At 41.2% G+C, this 24,079-nt stretch overlaps 1 protein-coding gene across 4 annotated transcripts in view; it reads left to right on the forward strand.

The window, feature by feature from the left end:
* The first annotated feature begins 366 nt into the window (after nucleotides 1–366).
* The window catches only part of TRIM33 (tripartite motif containing 33), a 61,085-nt gene continuing 37,372 nt past the window's right edge, over nucleotides 367–24,079 (forward strand). For 2 of the 4 annotated variants that reach the window (XM_034414262.3, XM_034414264.3), the window contains exons 1-3: nucleotides 367–1,186; nucleotides 23,479–23,597; nucleotides 23,727–23,874. In XM_034414262.3, coding sequence (XP_034270153.1) covers nucleotides 667–1,186; nucleotides 23,479–23,597; nucleotides 23,727–23,874 — 787 coding nt within the window. In that variant the 5' untranslated portion in view covers nucleotides 367–666. The remainder of the gene's footprint in view (nucleotides 1,187–23,478; nucleotides 23,598–23,726; nucleotides 23,875–24,079) is intronic. The other 2 variants (XM_034414263.3, XM_034414261.3) reach the window with 2 other exon arrangements.

Below are 24,079 nucleotides of genomic sequence, written 5' to 3' on the forward strand. Positions count from 1 at the left end.
CCTTTAGAAGCAAATTATTGTTTTTTCATTGTAGCATCTGCGATTTAGCCCATTTGGTTTCAGTTCGGATGTCCCAAAGATGCTTTTCCAAAAGGTAACTGGATTTACTTGGTTTTGCAGGACCCAAGGGTTTTTTCCTTGAACACGTTTCGCTTCTCATCTAAGAAGCTTCTTGTTCAAGGGAAGAAAACCAAGAAAGTCCTGTTGACTTTTGGAAAAGCATTTTTGGGACAACTATGATTTGGATGATTGAGAATCCGCACAGACGTTCAGCTCGGACGCTTCAAACAACATCACATGACTCTAATTTCCTTCCAGTCTCCAGCCGCCAAAAATCATTTAGACATCCACGTATAAGACAACGGCGCGCATGCGCTGTTGCCTTACATGTCCCCCAGCGTTGCGCGCCTGCGCTCCCCTCTACATTCACTCCGTTCGCTTTATTACATTGTAAAGGTTGCTAACCACCTCCACCTCTTCCCCCCCCCTCTTAGAACGCGCACGCTCGTACGTTCGCTCTCCCCTCGGCGCCCCCCCCACTCAATCTCTGCAGTCCCAGCTCTAGAAGAGTGTCGGAGGCGCGCGCGCAACCTAATGGCGTGCGTGCGGACGCATGCGCCATCCGATGCGTGAGCAAAGCGGGGAGTCGGGTTCAAAGGAGGAAATATGGCGGAAAACAAAGGAGGAGGAGGAGGAGGCGGCGGCGGTGGCGGCGGGGAGGGGGCTGGAGAGGCCGGGCCGGCGGGGGGTGGTCCCGAACCTGCCGCTGCGGCGTCGGCTGTTGTTGTCACCTCTGCGGCGGCAACTGCATCCCCGTCTTCTCCGGCCCCTACCCAGCCCGAAGAAAGGGAAAGCCCCGCCGCGGCGATTCTGGCTGCGGCGGCGGACAAGGGCCCAGGGGAGGCGGAGGCCGCGGCGCCGGTTGTGGTAAGCGTAGGCCCGAGCTCCACCTCTATCCCGGCACCTCTGGGCCCCAGCCCTGCTCCCCCCGCTCTGTCCAGCGCCGCGCCGGGCCCGCTGTCGCTTCTAGACACCTGCGCAGTGTGCGCGCAAAGCCTGCAAAGCCGGGAGGCCGAACCGAAGCTGTTGCCTTGCCTTCATTCCTTTTGCCGCCGCTGCCTGCCGGAGCCTGAGCGCCAACTCAGCGTGCCGGTTCCCGGCGGTGCCAACGGGGATATCCAGCAGGGTGAGTGAGGGAGTGAGTGCCAAGGCTGTGGGCATGAAAGTGCCGGTGACAGGAGTCTGACTGGGGAGGCAGCCCTGCTAAAGGTGGGCGCCTGCCTAAGGGAAGGGGCTGTGAACAAGGTGAATGAATGGAGGAGAGTAGGGTGTTAGAAGCGCTTGTGATTTAAACTGGCACCATTTTGACCAGATCAATAACCCCGTGTGATGCAGCGATACAGGGTGGGTTAGAAAAGGAATTCCAGGACTGACTGGCTGGATCGGAGGTTTGTGTCAAGGGCTGTATAGATGCCTTACATAAGTGATACCGTAGGATGGAATTGGTCCGGAGCAGATCTTTTTGTGTAGAATTTGGTACATTTGTTGCTATATACAGCACCAAGCCTGACCTTGGAGAATCTCTTGTGTGTGTCTAAGTGGTCAATTGCAGAGAGGCCATATTAGATTACATTATATTAATAATTTGGAGTGTGTTAATTTGCACCTGTTGCAAAAGAGGCTACACTTAGAATTAAATCATTCTGAACTCAGAAATGTATGTTTATTTGAGCACTTCTACACAAATTCTTCTAGTACTTTGTATGAGTAATACTGTATACTGTACTGTATTCTTGAGAGTGGGATAATTTTTTTGTATGATAAAGAGTAAACATTTAGGTGTCAATACAGGGTCTTTTCTTTTTCTTCTTAAATTTAAGAATCCCATCATGCCTAATCCTAACTGACAAATTATAAACTGTTTCCAACATTCCACTCTTAACAGACTCCTCCCTTCCTCTTTATTCTACAGTTCAGGTCTATATAGTGCCTTTCCTGGGATTGCATTTGCTGTGTGATCCTAGGGGAAAAATTTAGTTTCTCTAAAGTGTTCCATAGACACTCATAGTACCTTTTGGAGATCAAATTCAAATATTCCCTCTCCCTCTCTCCCTCCTGCCTCAGATGTTTGCATTTTATTGGCTAGCAGTATTTAGGAAAAACAAAATAAATTTTAAGGATTGTCCAGCACTTTTTGTCTGCCTTTTAGTAGCTACTATCTATATTACAGATTCTGGGAGCCTTCAGGAAATCAATGATACTCACCTTGGCCTGAAAATAATAGTGGATAGTGTTTTGTTCTAGACGGAATTATTGAGAGTAAATGAAATGCATGTCAAGTGCTTCTAAACTTTCTCTAATTGCTGGCTTTTTCTGTTTTGAAATTTCACTCTAGGATACTTTTTCCTCAATCCAGATTCTCTGAAGTGTGTTTTACATGAGCATTTTTTGCAACTTTGGAAGATATACATTAAATAGATTTTCAGAGAATTGTGCATAATATTCTTAAATTGGGTGGGTATCAAGTATCAGACACCACATTAAATCTGGTTACAACCCGTCCCCCTGAATTTTTTCAAATCTTTATGAAAGCAGTATCATTTGGGAAAATGTTTTAAACCATCATGTAGGTCAAAAGGAGTGATTGTACTCTGTGAATTTTTTGTGACTAGAATTTACTTCTTTCAACTAAGTCATTGATTGAGATGGGCAGGTACAAAAATTGAACAAATAAATAAACATGACTTGCGATGAGATGTGTGCACAAGTGTACATACGTACACAAATTTAATAAATATGTAGTTTCATGAATTGCTATACATTTTTTTAAAAAATCTATCTGAGAAAACCTCATTGCACTAGGATCAATGAACTACCTATGATGCTCAGTTAATTCAAACTTTTAATGCTATATCTCTGGTTTTTCTAATTTCATCTTTACAATTTCCCCCCAGAAAATAAAAGGAATTTACAAAAATTAATTTTGAGTTTTCTGAGATGATTCAAAATCTCTGTTATTCTCTGTCAGAATAATAATGGTACAAGTTCTTAACAATATAATTAACTTACAATGTTAACTTACAAATAATCATATAAATTAATTCAATAATTTCTATTATCTCTACATTGTAGCTGGAAGATAGAGTGACTTACCATATGTGACTTTTTGGAGTATAAGACGCACTTTTCTCCCTCCTAAAAGAGGCTGAAAATTTGGGTGCGTTTTATACTCCGAATGTAGCTTTGTCAAAGCTTTTTTTCAGCCCTAACGAGACGCTAGCAAGTGAAGCAATCTCCGCTTCCTTGCTTTGCCTGCTCCTTCTGACTCTCAGCTGTGAAGTTTTTTTTCAGACCTAACGAGGCGCTAGGGAGTGAAGCGATATCTGTGGGTTGCCTGCTTTTCTCATTGCTTCTCTCTCCAAAGATCAGTTGTGCTTTAGAAGCTGTTTTTTATCCCCAAGCAGGGGATAAAACCCAGCAAACTAATGTGCTGAAGCCGACCAGACTAAGGACAGCCAGATGAATACCTGGTAGGCAGATTTTTTCCCCCTATTTTCCTCCCCAAAAACTAAGCTGCATCTTATACTCCGGTGTGTCTTATACTCCAAAAAATATGGTAATAATGTTGTTACCTGTCCTAATGAGAGGTAGTATGTAAACTGGACTGGACTTTCGGAGGATGGAAATGGCAGTCTTAGTGGCAACTGAGAGCCCTCCAGTGATCCAAGCTGGAAAGGGGAAGTGATCACTATCCTTATATTTTGCTTTATTTGCTTTTTTCCTTTTCATTATCTGATCGTTGTTCTTCAATCAGAATCATCTTTGGTGAATGAGAGGCTATACAAATTTGATAAATAAATACACCTTCAAAGGAAAGCAGTTTATTTGCATCTGCCAAATTAATGTTCTGAATCCTGCTTTCAATCCTGCTTCAATTTTAGGGGCTTCTTGAGATCAAGGTTTGTGATTTCAGAAAGGCCAACGATGGAGGCTAATTCTGATGTCCAGTTCCCTTCTCCAAGGTCAGAAACTTGTTGCTGACATTTGAGGGGGAGCCAACCAATCTTGTGGCCTTAGGACTGTAGCCTTATTTTCTTATCTAGTCCTTTTATCAGTTAATATAATTTTACATTCTGCTTCCTCAAATAGACTTAATTGGGTGTTTTAATAATGTCTTGAAAATTGTCTTTTTTAACTTGGTGACATTTTTTATTTTATTTTATTTTTCTATGAATTTGTGTAGACTTGAAAATTGATGGCAATTCCTAGAACTATGTAAACAGATTTCAATAATGAGAGTAGGATTCATTGCACATTAGATTGATGATCATGTTTGCATGTTTTGTAAAGAATATATATAGCTAATAAAGCTAATAATTACATGAAGCATTTGGATCTGTTGTACTTACATGCTGAAAAGGTTGAGATTTGATAAGCTGTTTTGGACATAGTATTAAACATAGGTTAATAATACATAATTATTTTGTATGTAATCCAGTTTCTCTCTTTACTGAAGTAAGAATATTGTCTTTTATTTGTCATTATGTTCAAATGTAATTACATTTTTCAGTATGAGAAAGTTGTATAAAGCTGCAGTTAGTCACAGGAGTAAATATAGAGGAAAAACTGCTCTTTGAAAATTGTTATAATATACATACCGAAAAGTGAGTTTTAATCTATTTTTCATCTTCCTGACAAAATATTTGTATTATCTGTAAATGTCAAACACATAGATTGAATGTTTATTATGGTTTCTGCCTCAATGGAGCCTTTTTAGAAAAAAATGATAACATTTGGAAATATAAAAATCGTACGTGTTCATAACTAATTTCTAATCAATTAGAGAGAGAGGGCTGATGTTGGGTCTAAAATAAGGAACTCTAATAAAGTGGATTCTAATTGATTTTTAATCAAACCATTGGTCCATATAACTTTGTATTGTAAGGACTAGCCATTCTCAATTTGATGACCAATTTGTGTTGGATTTCTATTATTTTTATTTTGAGACACCATGATCAAAGGCCATAATGACCTGAAATTAGTCCAATACATCAGGAAAACCTGCAGTTGAGAAAGGCTGCTTTTTAGGTGATATAAATTTTAGTAGTTTTTCCCATATCTGTTTGCATATGCTTAATGTTTATTGATTAGGCTTGTTCACTGAGCAAGTTTATAAATTGTTCAATAATAGATGACAATTTCTACTTTCAATATTGAAATCAGTAGTATTTCAAGGATGAAAATGTCTACCAATTTGTCTATGTTTCTGAAGTTCAAGTCCATTTTCTTCTATTAAAATCCACTGAATGATAATTGGCCAGCCATTATTTTTCAGTCGAGCATATACTGTTGTTCTTGGGAAGAATGCAAGATTAATTATATATGTTACATTGAGCTCCTGTGGAAATATCAAGACTAAATAAAAATGCCAGGTCTCTTGTATTACCCTTTCCTATGCAAAAGTTATGCAGGATTTTTCTTTGAAGTAAAAAATTTAAAATGAAACTTAGTATATTTTAGGTTACTCTATAACTTAAATAATGTAGTTTAAAATTGCAGATTAGTTTAAGACAACTATTTATGAATCAAAACAAATACATTCCTGTTGTTCAATCTTAAAAGTAGCAAAGCAGATTGTATGATTTGTTCAAATAGACCATATATTTGAAGTATTTGGTAGACGTTACTCATTAAAGTTTTTTTAAATTATAACTCATAATTTTGTAAAGTCAATTGGCTTAAGAATTGTATTCCCATTAGGTATTAAGACCAATTTAGCAGCATCAACAACTAGTTTAAATCTCATTTGGAATGTAAATTACTTGATTGAAATAATGAGCAATTAGAATACAGTGATTTATTTAAGATCAGCAAAATGGTTATGTGAAATAGGACAAGAAGGTTGCGTGCAGGATATCAACAATATTGATGTAGCCATTTGCTCCTAAAGGATTTGGTTCTATGTTTTATAATACCTGTATTTAGGCACATCAACCTGTAATATTCATACCACCAATATTGAAAAATCGATCTATAAATCAGGGTATTCTTCTGGGCTAGCTTTGGGAGTTGTGGGTTCTCTTCCTTCTCCAGCGTTGGTTTCAGCAGATATTGATGGGGGAGAGAGGTCCAGCCTGCAGTCCTTTGCAAAATGCTTTAGGGCTTGGTACTTTCTCCTTCTCTATTTAACATCTACACAAAGCCATCGAGTGAAGCTGTCCAGTGGTTTGGGATGAATCTATATTCTGATAATACTCAGCTTTATATTTCTACCCCTGATCCCCGAATGATGCCATGGAGGTTCTGTGCCTGGATGCTCTGGGGCCTGGATAGGATGTGATAAACTTCAGATAATCCGAGCAAGACTGGGTGACTCTGTGTAGGGCATCCTGGGTCTGTAGATCCTCTATCTTTGTCTCTGAGTTGGTAGCACTACCCTAGATACTGCATTATTGGGATGGGATGAGGGACTTCTGAGACTTGTACCCTGTTTCCCCAAAAATAAGACATGCTCTGATAATAAACCCAATTGGGTTTTTGAGCGCATGTGCTAAAATAATCTTCCCCCCGAAAATAAGCCCTCCCTGAAAATATTTAAATGCAGAGCTGGAAATCCGGTAAGATGGCAAGAGGAGCCCCGTCTTAAACCACGTGCCCCACAATAATAAGACCTCCCCGAAAATAAGGCCAAGTGCTTATTTCGGGGTTCAAAAAAATATAAGACAGAGTCTTATTTTCGGGGAAACACGGTACCTATTCCTTGACTGGGGTCCTGTTCATGATCACTCATGTCTGTACTGTACATGTTTTTCATGAAGGTGATATTGAAGAGCATTTGGAAGCTTTAACTGGTGCAGAATGTGATGGCAGAGTTAATGGTATTGGTTATTTGACACATGTAACACCACTGTTTTTTGAGCTGCATTGGCTTCCAATGTGCTTCTGGGTGAAATTCAAGGTGCTGGTATTCACTTTAAAGGCCTTACTGGCTTAGTACTACAGTACTTACAGGACTGTCTCTCCCAAATTGTTTCTGCTCAGCTTACCTAGTCTGGGAGGAAGGGCATGATCCGGGTGCTATAAGCAAAGGAATGTTGGCTAGCAGGGGCCAAGAGGAAAGGCTTTTCTACTATGGTGCACACCCTTGGAAACATTATTCCCTCTAAGATTAGGTTAGCCCTCATCCTGCTGGTCTTTTGCATGGCCCTGAAAGCCCTGATGTCCTGCTGCTTTTTTATTTACATTATTGTATTTTATATTATATTATGTATTTTACCTGTTTATCTTTATATTGTAAGCTGCTCTGATTCATGTATGTCACATGGGCAGCTATATGAATGAATAAATTTGTAGTATGGAAAGGGAAACAGGCTAATATGGAAGATGTTTTGGACTGTTGATTAAATAATGTATGTAAGAGAAAATTGGAAACTTTTCTGGTGTTCTGGAGGATGTTATTTTTTTTATTAGATTTATTTGCTAATTCTCTCACCTGAAGGTGATTCTAGGCAGCTTACAACAATAAAACTAATAAAACCGTAAAAAATAAACATTTCTGATAACAATAAAAATTACAATTAAAAGATGGGGCTGGAGGGAACGGGATGCCAGGGATGTAGGTGGGATCTCTTCTTAAACTATCGACTGCTTCCAGTGATACTCCCCCTTTGGTGCCCAAAGCCAATTGGCAGAGCCACGTCTTCAGGCCCTTACGGAAGATCAGAAGGGTGTGAGCAGATCTCAGCTGGGAGGCGGGGCAAGATGTTCCAAAGGGCAGAGTTACAGCAGAAAAGACTTCCTGTATCTGCCAGCTAGAATCCTTGATGGACACAGCACACAGCATGCCCCTTCTGCTGGCATAGGTGCGATGGGCGTGCTTCCTTTGGGGTAAGACGTTTCCTCTGATAACCTGGACTCATGCCATATAGGATTTTAAAGTTGATAGCCAACACCTTGAATTGCACCTGGACGCAAAAAGGAGCCAGTGCAGCTTGTTGAACAGTGGTGTAACATGGGCCACTCTAGGGGATGCAAGAACTGTCTGTGTGCCATGCTTGAGCTACCGTGTTTCTCCAAAAAGACGACCCACTTTGAAAAGAAGCCCTATCATGTTTTTGAGTGCATACTATCAAATTAAGCTCCCACCCACAAAATTAGTCCTAATTAAGACCCCACCCACCCCGGGGTGCAGGGGGTAGGGTGAGGCACACAGGTAAAAAATAAGCTAGGGTGGGGATGGGTGGTGGTGGAGCTGCTCTACTTATCAGGCCTTGCACACCCCAACATCTGCCTTTACTTCTTCTGCGGCGGCTTCTTCTGCAGCCGCTTGCCACCACTCGCATGCATTGCCCTGGCCTTTCTTTAGCTTTCAGATGCCTGCTGGAAGGCATCTGCAGCTGATAACAGAGCTCCGGAGCAATCCAGAGCTTTCTTATCGGCTGCAAGGCGAAATGGATGCTGGGACGATGCGTGCAAGTGGTGGCAAGCAGCAGCGGGCTCCTGCTGGGGGGGCTGTTGGTGCAACCGCCGCGAGGTGACCCACCGCCGTGAGGTGAGTAATTATTGAATGAAAACCCTCCAAAAAGAAGGCCTAGCTGTTTTTTCGGGACTCAAAATAAAACCTGGCCTTCTTTTTGGAGAAACACGGTATTTGTTGCTTCTGAATGCTCTTCAAAAGTATCCTCCTGTAGAGCACATTGCAGTATAGTCCCAAGTGTGAGATGACCAGGGTCTGAGTTACTGGGCACAGGATATGATTTCAAATATTGATTTTACTTACATTAAGTGAACAAAATTGAAAATAGAATCATATGTTCGTTTTAACCCCAGTGTGACAAGTATTTGACACAGAATATTTCAGGATTTTCACTGAAAAAAACTAAGGTATATTTGATACAATTTTTATATAGATTTTTTTTTAATTAGAAGGTTTAAAGGTAATAAATTGCCTTACAGTTTTTAAATGTTACCTCCCCCCAAAAAGCTAATATTAATAATGACTAATGAACCAGGGTGGGTAAAAATCAATGATTTCTTTTTTAAAATCAAAAAAATCAGATTTTTTGATTTAAATCGGATTTTTTTTTATTTTTATCGAATTTATTTTAATAAAAAACTTGGGGTAAAATCTATTGTAAGATAGTTTTCTATTTAAGATACATAAATAATTTAGTTTATTCAGCATGAAATGGAGCTTAGTTATGTAGCATGAGGCTGTATATTCTGCAACACTGGGACTATCGGTGAGTCAAAAGTGGGTCAAAGGAGTAGCAGAGATGACAGTTGCTCTTTAAAATTATGATTTAAATCGAGTTGATTTAAATCAAGCCTTTTTACTAGTGATTTAAATCATGATTTAAATTGTGATTTAAATCAACTTGATTTAAATCAAATTCACCCTGTAATGAACCAAAGAGAATATGCTGATAAACATTCATGAATTTCAGAGAATTCTTTAAAAAATAGCACATGCAGATAGAGCAAAAGGCACCATTACTTTTATTTTAAATTCCAGAATTGGGACATGCACAATTCAAGGACATCTTTCTTGCCTTTTGCAATTCTCTTCCTCTTCATAGTATTTTGATGATAGGTTTAATGAGTTTCTTGTACATCCATTAGCTTTAAAATGTCAGCAAACGAGAGGAAATTATAGAAATAGTGGCAGAGGGAACATCTTGATGGACTTTAATAATGAAGAGCTTGAGCTATTACCAGCAATTAAGGACATTGCTTGATACAACTATTTAAAATATTATTTGAGATATAGGCATTTAACAGGTCTTGAGGATGGTGAAGGTGAATCAGAAATTCAACAATGCATGTTTCTAATCAAGTAAAAGTGAATCTTAATTGAGCTCATTTGAGAGACTTAATCAGTTAAGTATCTTAAGTGATGCGGGAATGGTCCTGCAGCATTGAGAATTTAGTAGAATAACAATGGAAAACAAGAGAAAAAAATTCTAAGATACAGGAACAAAAAGGAAAAAAAATAAAGGTATATTATTTGTCCTTTTCTGAAACCCAATAATAGTGTGAGTAGATAACATTATAAATAGAACTGAAAGGTAAGGAAAAAGTAAAACCAGGGGAAATAAAAAAGGGTTTTATTCTTAAAATTATAATAACAGGAAGAAAATTTAACAAAATACAAGGATGTAATCCTATGTGGAATGATCCTGGGAGATAGGAGAAGGAGTTGCAGACCAGACAACACTTAGCTAAATGGCAGCTGAGTGCAGCAGGAATGGGGGCCTAGCAAATGCTACAGAAGGATTCACCCTTGTTTCTTGAACTGTAAAGTAGAGGGGGGGAGGTACTTTCAGACTTGCAAGATTCGGTTAATGTAATCTTGAGGATGGAGGTTTGTTTTCCAGACCTCTGCTCCTGCAATCCACTCCTGGGGGGCTTCTTTCTTCTTCGCTTCTTTTGACTGGGTGATATTTTTCCACTGTCTCTCCGTGCTGTGGCCACGCCCACTTTCCCATGATGCACCAGTCTTTTCACTCATTTGCTAACTGACTGGTGTCTTTTTCTCTTCGTGCTCAAATTTGGAATTCTTAGCTGCATTGCATTAGGTATTTTTCTTTATTTTTCTTAGTATTTTTCTTTTTAATCGGTGAGAGCCTTTTGTCGTGAGCTGCGAGGCGTGAGAGAGGTGCCTGGGGATCCAGCCCATCCTCCGCCTACGGACTTTGTCATCCTCTGACTGCATCTCGGGTTACCGGCCCTTCGGGGCGGTTCCCTACTCACTATCTAGCCGCCGGTGTGTAGCGCGGGGTTTAGCGGTTACCGCATCCCCTTTCTCACACCAATTTGCTTCAGTTTGCATTTGGCTCTCTTAGGGCGGCTCCGGAGCTTTCGCAGGGTTTGCCCTGCGGGCTCTGACGTCTGCTTAATTTCCCGACGCTGCGCTCAAATTGCCGGCCTGTCAAAGTGGCCGCTCGAGGATTCCCAAGGCAGAGTCGGAGGATTCGTTCCAGCCCACGGCGCTTTGAGGACTGTCTGATCCTGCGGCGGGGAGATTTGTTGGCGCCCGTCCCTCGGGCGGCCCCTGGTTCGAATTGCTTGAAGCTGAGCCAATCCTTTAATTCCGCCTCCTTCTACTGCACCTCCCCAGTTTTTGACTCAGCTTTCAAGCAGCAAGGAGAGGTGTTTCAGAGGAAAAAATTTTTTAGACCAGGATCCAACTAATAGGAGCAAAATTAATGGTAGCAGAACTGTGAGTAAAAAGACTAGGCTGTCTCTGCAGCCGTGTGTGTGTGTGTGTGTGGGGGGAGGGGAAGCTGTCCAGTAGCGATCCTTTAAAAGCATCAGCTCTCTGTCTACTTTAAACTGAAAAGCCGAGACCCCAGGATATCATTTGAATAATATAGGACCTAGAATCTCTGCTCAGTTTAGGCTGAGTACACTCATTACCGGCCATAGAAACAAGGGCCGTGCAGCAAAGCTCTGTGTGGGTGAGTCTGCCTGTCTCCCAGGAACAAAGAGGACAAACATGGAGGATTACTCTGAGACGGGCAAGTGGGAAGGAGCAGGGATTCCCTGCTCTAAGCCCAGCCCAAGAAAGGAGCTCAGAAGGGCCCAGAGTGGCTGCAAAAGCAACTACATTAGAGTTAAGAGGAAAGCCTCTATTTTCCAGTAAGTACTCCAAAGCTGAGGATAAAGAGGCCTTGAGGAGGCAGAAAGCCATTGAGAAAAGTTTTGCAAGAGCTGAAAAGGAGGTGGAGCGAAATGGGATTCCCTGCTCTTCAGTATTTCAGCCAATAGAGATGGAGCAGCAAGGCATTAGTGCCAGAGCTGCAACACCAGAGGGAGCTGGTGAGCAATCAAACCAAACAATCCTTTGTTTGAGAGAGGATGAATCATTGCTTGGATTGCAAGAAAAGTTTCAGGACTTTGGAAATCATTGGGATGAGACTGACACCAGGGGCAACATACACTCCCATAACTGTAGGAGTTAGATCTCCTGCACTTATGAATAGGATGAAAGCTCTAATATCAGAGGCTTTAACTCAGGTCATGTTGAGCAAGAGGATCAGACCAGCCCTATAAATATGGAGAGAATATCAGAACAGGATTGCCCTTTACCAGCAAGGAGGCAAAAGGGGGCCTGGCATTACAAAGACGTAACTCCTGCATCTCCTCCACTCCTAGTGAGGCTTCATTTTCAGGAGAGGAGGAACAAAAGGAGACAGAATTCTCTGATGAAGAGGAAACTGGAAGATACCTCACCATTTAATGATCTGTTTCGAACAAGTCTGTTCAAGCTATTGCTAAGCAAGGCCAAGGCAACAACTGGCATGGGCACTGATCTGATGACATCTAGGGTAAAACCATCCGTGATAGACCCAAAGGATAGGCTTTTTGCAAGCCCAGCGGTGGAATGCGAGATGGTTCCTTCTGCCGATCTGTTCAGAGAGGTGGTGCATGGGCAAATGGACCAACCAGTGTTTTTCTCAATGCTGAGTGGGAACGAAACAAAATGTATAACATAGAGCTGGAATTTGCAGAGTCTCTACAACCTCCAACAAATGATGGCCCAGTGGCTGCCTCAACCATCCTAGCCAATGAGGCAGAGGAGGGCTTGAAAGGATAGGACAAGAAAGCGGAGCAGACCCTTCATAAGGTTCACCAAGCAGCAGCATGGGCAGTCAAAGCTACCACAACCACCTCATTTTTCAGCAGAGCTGCTCTGATCTGGCTTTGGAAGATGCAGGACAAGCCACGACTTGGTGATCTCTGATCACAACAGGATTTTAACAAAGTAATAGCTACACTTATAGCAGACGCCATTCTCAATGGAGCTAAGTACGTTTCCAAAGCCATCGCAGCATCGGTAGCTGTAAGACACTTGGTTTGGCTCCGCCATTGGCAGGTGGATGTAAAACATAAATGAAAGCAAGCTTCTGCCCCAGTCAAGGGGAACAAGCTATTTGGCAAGTCCATAGAATCTATACTGGTGGAAACCAGGGACAAGAATTTTTTTTTGCCTGAAATAAATGGGCATGCCCAGCAGCGCTTTTCAGCCTATACACACAAGCAGTCCTTTCTAGCCACAGATGCCAATTTTGGTCACCAGCATAGACAGAGGCTCCACATATGGCCAGAACTGTCAATCGGACAGAACCAGATTTAAAGACAAGGCAGGACAACGGTTTTCTGGGAGAGGTTCATTCCAGGGCTCAACCAGTAGGCCTTTCCAACGCAACAAGTGAAAGCAAGAGCAGTCCACTCATCGGCAGAAGACTGGACCTATTTGCCGATCGATGCATGACAATAACAGAGGATGCCTAGGTCCTGAACACAGTAAAGCGAGGTCTAGCAATAGAATTCTGAACTCCTTCAGAAGGTGCCCAATATCAAGGAACAGGACAAAATGGAATATCATGGAGACAGCAGTTCAACATCTGCTGGACATCCAGGCCATAGAACCTGTTCCATGGGACAAACAGGGACAAGGGTTCTACTCAATCCTGTTCATGGTGCCAAAGGCTTCGGGGAGGTGGAGACCAATTTTAAACCTCAAACTTTTAAACCATCATATAGTATACAGAAGATTCGAAATGCAGTCCCTCCAGTCAATACTGGGGAACATTTGAGAGGGCGACATCTTAACATTGATAAACCTCATGTAGGCATATCTGCACATTCCCATTCTTCAAGCTCATTGGAAATTCCTACGATTCTGCTATGCCAGCTGCCATTACCAGTACAGAGCCCTTCCATTAGGACTATCCTCAGTGCCCAGAACGTTCACCAAAGTGCTGGCAGTAGTGGCAGCACATCTCAGAACCATTCCTATTTGCGTCCAATGCTACATGGATAACATATTGATACAGTCCTCGACAAAGGCCAGGGCAAAGGAGGGCTTGGAAATAGCAATACAAGCACTGCAGAAGCATGGATTTTCCATCAACTTCGAGAAGAGCCAGTCAACTCCAACCAAGTGACTGCTACATTTGGGAACAGTCATAGATACCACCTCATGCAAGGTGTATTTGTCACAGGATCACTAAACCAGCATAAAACCACTGGAGGATCAGATCCTAACAGCCCAAACAGTGTCTTTGGATCTACTACTGCAGCTCCTAGGCAAAATGGTGTCCTGCATAGCAATCATGCCCTGGGCATGCTTGCACGCGAGGACATTGCAATGGTTCCTCCTACCACATCAGAGATCAGGCAGGAGCAACCCCAGGATCAGGGTGTGAGGCAATCACTTCAGTGGTGGAAGTCACAGGCCATAACCAGGGGGTGTGGCTTCAAGGAGCCGAATCACCTGACCATCACAACAGACGCCAGCTTATTTGGTTGGGGGACACATAGCCAGTCCCAGATAGCACAGGGTCAGTGGTCCCCAGCAGACCTCAAGAACAACATCAACTGGCTGGAACTCAGCGCGACTCACCTGGCACTAAAAAGATTCCAAAGGGTCTCAACTGGTCAACACATACTCATCTTGATGGACAATGTGACCACAAAGACCCACATAAACCGTCAGGGGGACACACACTTCAAGGTGCTCATGCAACAAGCAGAACACCTGGGCCTCTGGGTAGAGAAGCATCCTCCTTTCGCTCAGAGCAGAACACATCTTGGGGTCAACAAACATACAGGCAGACTGGCTCAGCGGAACAAGACTCAACCACTCAGAGTGGTGCCTACATCCCGACCTATTCAAGGAGTTGGCGGAAAGATTTGGGAGTCCAGTCCTGGATCTTTTTCCATCCAAAACGAACATGCAGCTACCAAGGTTCTACGCAAGATTCCCAACACCGGGAATGGAAAGAGACAACACACTCTGCAGCCCATGGCCAAGGGGACTCTTATATGCATTCCCACCACTACCATTGATTCCGAAAGTGATCAGAAAGGTATGGAGGAGAGGGCAGAGGTCCTGCTCATAGCGCTACACTGGCCCAGACAGCCATGGTTCACAGATCTGGCCAACCTGTCAATGGCCAGACCGTGGAGGATCCCCATGGACAGAGTATCAGCCAGGGGGACTACTACACCCAGAACTCCAGTGGCTTCAACTGACCGTCTGGCACTTGAACGAGCTAGATTAGGTCAGCTCAAGTGCCCCACCAGGGTTATTCAGACAATGCAGGCCTCTAGAAGGCCTTCAACCAACAGGATCTACAACACCACATGGAGAGCATTCTGTGGTTGGTGTGATGATACACGTATCGAACCAACCACAGTATCAGTGATACAAATTCTAGTATTCCTACAGGAAGACCTGGACAAAGGCCTGTCTCCCAATATTTTACATAGACAGGTAGCGGCAATAGCATCAGTCTTGGGCAGCAGGAGGTTAGGGTTCATCACCTGACACCTGACACCCACTGGTGCGCAGCTTCCTCAGAGGAGCAACCAATCTATAGATATCTGTTGGATATCTATGAACCCCAGTGGTTCATAGATATCCAACATGGGACCTGACAAAGGTCCTGAGAAGATTAATGATAGAACTGTTTGAACCATTATGTTCCACCAGCTTAAACTTCCTCCCCTGGAAGGTGGTCTTCCTCGTGCCAATTACTTCTGCCAGACAAATATCTGAACTGGCACCCCTGTCCATAAGAGAGGACTTATGTATTTTTCACCCAAATAGGGTAGTGTTGCGACTAGATCCCACTTTCCTACCGAAGGTGAACTCCACCTTCCACAGGGCACAGGAGATAGTACTGCCGGATTTCTATCCTAGGCCGGTACATGAATTAGAAAAGAAGTAGCATTCCTTGGACATTAGAAGGACGATATACATCTATCTAAAGAGAACCGCTTCTATCAGGAAGACAGAATCAATGTTCGTTTCAATTAGGCCAAGCTCATTGGGCAACAAGATTTCACCATCAACAATAGATCGGTGGATTCGAGCATGCATTATCAAGACCTATGAACTGCAGTTGTTGCCACTGCCCGGATGAGTGACGGCCCACTCAACGAGGAATGCAGCTACAATGGTGGCATGGAATACTCAGGCTTCCATCGTGGACATCTGTAGAGTGGCAACGTGGTCTTCTCCGTCACCATTCATCAGACACTACAAGCTGGACGCTTTCGCATCAGCGGAGGCAGCCTTTGGCAGAAGAGTACTTCAGATAGTACATACAGAGGCAGGGACCCAGGACCAGACTTTGCCCCACCCGTAGGACAGCCAGCTTTGGTATGTCCCATGAATTGTATTATCCTATCAGCACGACGGAGAAAGAGCATTGGTCTTACCTGAACGCTTCTTCTCGTCGTGCTGAAGGATAATACAATCCTGTTGTGGTCCGCCAACTGCCTGTGGAGTTGGCAGCAGAGTCAGACAGGGAGGAGTCTGGGGAGGAACATGGGCCAGTCCTGGAGTCTGGGGAAGGCTCAGACGAGAGCTCTGTGTCAGAGGCAGAGAAAGGGCCATCTGGGAGGTATGTGCTGCCTCCAGAGGCTCCAGAGTCGGACCTCAGTGAGGCAGAGGAACAGAATAGGGGGAGCCTGTTCCCAGTGTGCGCATGCGCAGAGCTGCCAGAAGGCAAGAACAGTTAAAACAAAAGGGACAACTTGGGAGTAGGGCTTGGGGATGATTGGCCCATCCCATAAGACTTAAAAGAAGAGCAAAGGCATGTGGGCCTTTGCAGAGAGCAACATTGTTAATTCTGTGCAGTTTAAACTCTGAAGCTCTGTTTGATTCTGGACTCCGTGTGTCTTTGCCAATTAGCATGTCAAGGCAGATAAAGGCAGCGGGTCAAGGGAGATAAAGGTGGGTGATTATCAGCCTTATCTCGAAGGACTCTTTATAACTATTTGGGACTCATCTGTGAATGAACAGAATTCACAGCTGTTAAAATAAAACGGGTTTTTGGGACTACTTGTGTGTTTTACTGACTCAGGAGGCCTAGGTCAGAACAAATCCCACCCTGAAGACTGTCAAGTCCTAGGTCCGGAAATGATCAGTAACAGCACCGAAGAACTCCAAAAGTCAATCCATCAGCCTTCATCAAAACTGGGGAGGCGCAGTAGAAGGAGGCGGGACTAAAGAAATGATTGACTCAGCTTCAAGCATGGAAGTAGAGGAACGACCCATGAGTTGTATTATCCTTCAGCATGACAAGAAGCTGCGTTCAGGTAAGACCAATGCTCTTTTACTGCTGCCATTTGCACCCACCCCCTGGCTCTGCCTGCTGTACCATGTGCCATTACCATACCAATCGGCCCTTTTTTATGCCAGTGCAGCTGGGCCATGTCACATTTTGGTCAAGGTGTCTATTTGCCTCTCATCTAGGATCTTTTTTAACCAAATAAGTCTGGCAGAAAAGAAGGACCCTGGGTGGGGTGTGAATGGAGGCCCTGGCTGGTGCACAAGAGAAGACCCCAACTGGTACAGTAGTAGTATGTAGTAGTGTAGTGAAGTGGCATGGTAGTGACAGGCAGGGCTGGGGAGGGCAACTGGCTATAGCAGGTTGGTAGGCAGCCAAAAGGCAAGGATAGTAGGATAGGGGATAATAGGGTAGTAGGCTGGGGTAGATAGGCAGGTGAGGGAAGTTGAAGTGGAGACAGCCCCTAATTGAAGTTTAGGAATGCGAAGAAACCAAGCTGGGAATGACTTGGATCAGGTTGGGTCCTCACCTAATGACCTGTGGGATGGATAGAATTCAGTTAATGTTGGTAACAGAGATTGCTGGGATTGCTAAGTGATATGGTCACATGACATTGCGCTTTATTGACTGCATTGCTTATCAGTAGAAATTCTGCTCCCAGTTACTGTTGTTAACCAAGGACTACTTGTATAGCAGAAAACTTTTCAGTTGTGAAGCTAATCTTAATTAACCTGGTGCAAAAATTTGAAACCTGCATCCTTGAGGAAGTAAGAATTTTATGTATTACATTCTGCAGGAGATAGCTTCGGAAATGTTTTCAACAACTGAACTGAATTCAATTTTAACATCTTCAGTTGCTGTAAATTTTCCTCCCTAGCCTTTTTTGAAATACATATAACCTTTTGTTAACTGTATTGTTTTGAGTACATTGTAAGTAATTTTACTGTGTCTCCTGTAACTAAGCTAAATCAAAACTGGTGTATATTTTCTGGAGAAATTATTTTTGATTCCTTTTCCCCAATTTTCTCTAATTAGTGGTATGGGGTAATAGACTTTTATGGAAGATCTGGGTAGATGCTAAGATTTTTACGTTAGCTCAACTAGTGATGATAATATTGAGTTGTTATCATTTGCTGTAGTGAAAGATAACTGTATTTGTCAGTTGCAACCCATTTGTAGTATTTACAATTACAACTCTGAAAATATTTCTGAAAAATAACATATACATTGGTTAATTGAATCCACAGGAGCTTGGCAAACATTTTCAGAGAATAGTCTGTCTTCTAGCCCTTCTGCTTCTGTTTCTGTTTCAACCTTTCTGATTTTTTTTTCTTGTTAGCAGTTTATGCATTTAGGCATGGTGTGAATAAAATATTTAGTTTCTCAGTAGTAGCACCTCATTAAAAGATGATCATTTCACACAATGCAATTAACATTTAATATTTGCTGCTGCAAGATATGATAATGTCCTGTATCTTGGATTTATATGGCCAAATTGCCTGAAAAGATCAGGCAATTAATATGTGAAATTTTCATATTGAATTGCAATGTAAGTCCTGTTTTGCAGGTGTTTACAGTAGGTGACCTACAGTCTCTTTCAAATTCATACATTCTATGATTTTTATGACTATCATTTGTTGCAAAGCAAACAGATGAGAGTCATGTTTCATTTTTATATTCTTTTTTTTTTTGTAAATATTTTTTATTTTATTTTTTCAAACATAAAATATAACTTTCAAGAACAGAGTCTCGATCCGGTCATAGATGGTTACCACGCTTACATTCCTTTAACAAGCTCCATTCACAATTTCCCATTACATCTTTTACGGATAGAAATTCAAAACATAAAAGAACAGATTTTAATATAAAGTCTAGCACCTTCACCTAAACAAATCCATTATATCAATACAATTTTAATTTCAAATTAACTTTCGCTCATTTTTATATGTATATATCAATCCTGATTTTATCTTGTTCTTCTTCACCTTATATCTTTTACCATCAGTGTCAAAATAATTTTTAACAATATTCTAACCTCTTATTCTAATTATTTACCTTACAATTTTATCATCACAAATCTTAATTTCAAATTCAATACAACTCCATTTTTATTACACTTTATAAAACCAAATTCTATCTAATTCTTAATCTCTTAATCTCTTTTCCTCGAATCTTAGTATCTTAAACACACATAAAAACACTTATCATCTATTACAGTTTTCATATTACTCAGGTTTACCGTAAAAACATATTTTATTTAAATTAATTTCTGGCTTATTTTCTTCCATACCTCCCTCTATTGTTTGGCTGTTTTCCAGCATATTATGTTTGGCTGATTCCCAACATAGTCTCCTCCAGAGCACCAACTATTTTTGGCTTATTTCCAGTATAGTCTCCTCCAAGCCTACCACCATTATTGGCTAATTTCCAGCATATTATTCCAGCATAATCTCCTCCAACTCTCCTCCTATTTGCTTGGCTGATTTCCAGCATTTTATTGGCTGATTTCCAACATATTATGTTTGGCTGATTTCCAGCATAGTCTCCTCCAACTCTCCTGTAAGTGTTTGGCTGATTTCCAGCATTTTAACTAGTTTCCAACGTATTTCCTCCGAGTCTCAAACTCTTATCTAGTTGGTATCCATCCCTCTTATTTTAATTTTCTCTTAAAATATAGTTATCTATTTTGTGTAAGTTTCCCAACATGCTCTTTCAAATTAATTCTCAATATATTTCATAATAATCATCATTTCCAGCATATATTAAATTAAATCACAGTTTGTTGCTAAAATCTGTGTATCTTATAGTTTTGTTCAATAAAACCTTAGTCAAGCATAATCACCAATCTAGCATTTGTTTGCATATTAAAATTAAAATATATTATATCAAACAGTAAATTTTCTTAAAGTTGTCTCACATTAATATATACTCTTCTTTAATATATTAATATATACTCTTCTTTATTGTTTTTAGCCACCTATAGATCATCCTCTATTTTAGTTGCCATCTCTTATTTTCTATTTTTATTACTCCAAAAAACCCTCCTATGATTTTTATGACTATCATTTGTTGCAAAGCAAACAGATGATGAGAGTCATGTTTCGTTTTTATATTCTTGTGAAGCTTTATGAAGGCACTTAGATGGTTCTTTTAGAAAGCAGAATTCTGATCTAACCTGCTGTAATCCAGTATTTTAAAATGTTCCCAGTCTGGGAAATTCTCCATCATCTCCATCTCCCTTTTTTAATAGGAAGAATTTTCTTACACTCAATATTTGAAAACAAATTTATTAAATCTGTATATTCTGAGAAATTGTTATTTTTATTTTTTGACTATACCAATAAAATGATTTTTTTTCTTATTTCAAAATAGTTAATATGATTGCTCTTTGTATAATTTTATTTTCTAATTGACAGGGCAGTTTTATAGTGAGAATAATGTTTTCTTTCTAGCATTGAAATTAATTAGATTTATTATAAAATATTTTTAATTGTCCCTCAACTTTTTCTCAACTCTGTATGAACTTCCACTGGGGTGAATTATGTGGGTACTGTAAGGTGTATAGTGTGAAGTATAAGGTGGCAGTCAATGTATTTCAGTCTTAGTTTTTTTAAAAAGAGACTCAGTTCCTTAAAATTTTTATTTTGAAATTATAGAAGCTGTGTGCTCAAGATCATGCAGTAACATACTATCTCATCTTTCATTCTTACACAGTTATAAAATATTAATTTCATTGTTCTTCTGGATCAAACTCTTTCCTCAATTCTATCATTTTAAAAAAGTTCCAAATTCTATATCCTGCTGTGAAAGCTTTTAATCCTCGTGGAATTCTATATTGATCTTGTTTGTCAAAAAGAAACTAATACAGTCCTTCAGGTTTTATTATTTTCCTTCTGCTGTTTAACATTTGTATGAAGTCACTGGGAGAATAATTTATAAGTTTAGTTTAGTTGCTGATGAAGTGAACTGATGGTAATATTATGTATCAAACCAAGTTGCCGTTGCCCTGAATCACAAACCAGACAAAGTATGACCCTTGCTAGCTTTGGAGCCCCCAGTTATTTGATCATGTCATAGTGGATGAAATCCTGAACTTCACCATGCCTCACATCACTCAAGGGCAGTAGGAAATTGGAAATTGAAATTGCCAAGAATCATCAGCCTTGTTGATTCCACTGTTGATCCAGTACAAATTCAACATTTCTGGCAGAGATGTTACTGCCCAGCAAGGCGGTTTGTATGGTAACAACCTAACTCTCTGTAGACTGCAGCCTCAGACAACCTCACATCTGGTTAACTGTGGAAGAGACTCTTTGGAAGCCATCAAGCTTTTGAAATTACCACCTATCCTATCCTGGGTTTGTGACTGATATGCAACCCTGGTGGGTAGAGAAGGAAATATCCCTCTCTGGATCTATCCAAGACTTGGTCAACTACAAAATCATGGATGAGATTGGTCTTATTACATTCCTGGTAATCAATAGTAACAACTGGATTCTAGGGATACCCAGTGACCTGGCATTAGGGTGAATACTGAGGATTGGATCAGTCTCAACCATTGATTCCCACTACCTCTGTGAATGGCCCACTCTCAGATTCCTGTCTTATTTTCTTCTGCCAGCCAGGATTGTGATCTTAGTGCCTGTTTTCCCACATTCTTTGAGAACATTCAAGAATATTCTCAATCCATAAATTCCCAGCCTATGTTGCTGGGTACTCAGTTTACTATTTTTGGTTCTGGATGGGGTTGCACTTCCATAAACAAAATTAGTTTATTATCTGGAAAGTCAGCTTCTATATTCAAAACAGATGGCAGCTGTGAATAGAAGACCCTTTTCGCAATTATGTATTGCCTGCAAGGTATGATCATACATACCCAGAGGCCCTATTTAGCAGTAACATACTTAATCCACTCATTTAGACTAGAATAGCGTCACATGGGACTGCCCTTACAGAGATCACAAAAAAATGTATTAGTTCAAGTAATGTTGGATTCCATGTAACACTTCAGAAGCTGCACTTATTTTATGAGTGCAACTGAAAGTTGATTGTTACCTATAAAGCTTTAATGCCCTAGGACCATGATGGCGAACCTATGGCACGTGTGCCACAGATGGCACGCGGAGCCATAATAGTGGGCATGCCAGTTGATTTTCGGGCCTACCGGAAGTTGGGAATCGGGCAGTTTCCGGCCTCCAGAGGGCCTCCAGGAGGGTTGGGAAGGCCGTTTTCGTCCTCCCCAGGCTCCTAGAAAGCCTCTGGAACCTGGGGAGGGAGAAAAACAGCCCTACCGTGCCATCACATGCTAAAAGTAGTGGAAACGTGGGGGTGGGTGGGTTGTGTGCGCATGCCTGGGGGGGGCAGGGCACATTGAATTATGGGTGTGGGCATGATGACAAAAAGGTTAGCCATCACTGCCCTTGGATCTTGATGGCAAACCTATGGCACGCATGCTGGAAGTGGCACACAGACCCATCTCTCCAGGCATGTGAGCTGATACCCGTTGCTCTTCCAGGTTCTGGCATGCCGGTTAGCTGGTCTTCAGGCGTGCGGGAGTGCCGGAAACCGGAAGAACAGCTGCCCAGTGCGCATCTGCACACTTGCTTTTTTGGTTTCCAGTGCGTGCCTGCCACCTCATCTTCCAGTTTCTAGCGCACATGCATGCAGGAAGACCAGCTGGCCGGAGCACATGCACATGCCGGAAACCAGAAGATCATCTTCACAGCGCACGCATTTGTACCAGGCAGCTGTTCTTGCAGGTTCGCCAATACTGCCCTGGGATCTGGATGTCTGTTCTAGTGGTTTCCACTGAGCCAATAGGATTTGAAAGAGTAGCTTCTCTTAGGTAACTTCTTTTAGACAGTGTCATCTGTACGGATCTCTCCCGCTCTCACTCCCTCAAGTTAAATTAGTTACTTTCCCAATAACTTTCTGGAAACTGAGCTCTGCAAGGGTTTTTGAATGCATAAGTGCCTCAAAGGGGAAAGTATATGTTAAAGTATGTGCTTGATATTTGTTTAGTCTTTTGAAATGGAGTTTATTGTGCTTGTACTTCATTTATTTGCTTTTTTAAAAAAAAATCCTTTTGAGGTAAGGTGCTCAGTTTCATAGAATAGGTGACACAAAAGCCACAGTGAATAAACAGATTTCTTTATATATAATATACAAGTGACCTAAGCAGTATTGCTTGAAAAGTTATTTTAGGAAAAATAAATTTAATTATTTAATTTTATTTATTTATTAAACTTTTATGCCCCCCCGCCTCCCCATCTCTGCCAGAAAGTTGACCCTATACCAGATTTAGAAAAAATATTAAAGAAAAATATGATCAATCTTCAGTTTAATAAAAAAAATCTAGAAAAATATAAGAAATATTCTCTTTTGGTTGCAGTTGGTGTGATCAGATGCCCAATTTGTCGCCAAGAATGCAGACAAATAGATTTGGTAGATAACTACTTTGTCAAAGATACATCTGAAGTACCAAGCAGCTCTGATGAGAAAACTGAGCAGGTATGTCACTTCCAGCTTTTCCTCTTTGCAACATAGTTTGATTTACATTCTGTGTAGGGTAATACATTGTGCATTTGGTAATTTCCAGAATATGTAAACATTTAAAGATAACATTTTTCTTGATTCTAGGTCTGCACCAGTTGTGATGATAATTCTAGTGCTGTTGGGTTCTGTGTGGAATGTGGAGAATGGCTTTGCAAAACCTGTATAGAAGCTCATCAACGTGTAAAATTTACAAAGGACCATATGATCAGAAAAAAAGAAGATGTTTCTTCAGGTGAAAATATTGATTGAGTGGTTATGATGAAATACTTTGAGATATGTCATTTGCCTAAAATATTGAAAATCCATGATGTCATTTTCATACAAAGGTTGAGGAACTTGCATGTAATCAACTTAAAAATACTATTGAATGTTTATCTTGTGGATGGTTTTATTCAGCTGGAATGTTTAGAGAGCATAGTGCAAATTGCCATTACTAT

The sequence above is a fragment of the Pantherophis guttatus genome, chromosome 3, assembly GCF_059756535.1.
Source record: "Pantherophis guttatus breed Tessera chromosome 3, ASM5975653v1, whole genome shotgun sequence".
Taxonomy (NCBI): domain Eukaryota; kingdom Metazoa; phylum Chordata; class Lepidosauria; order Squamata; family Colubridae; genus Pantherophis; species Pantherophis guttatus.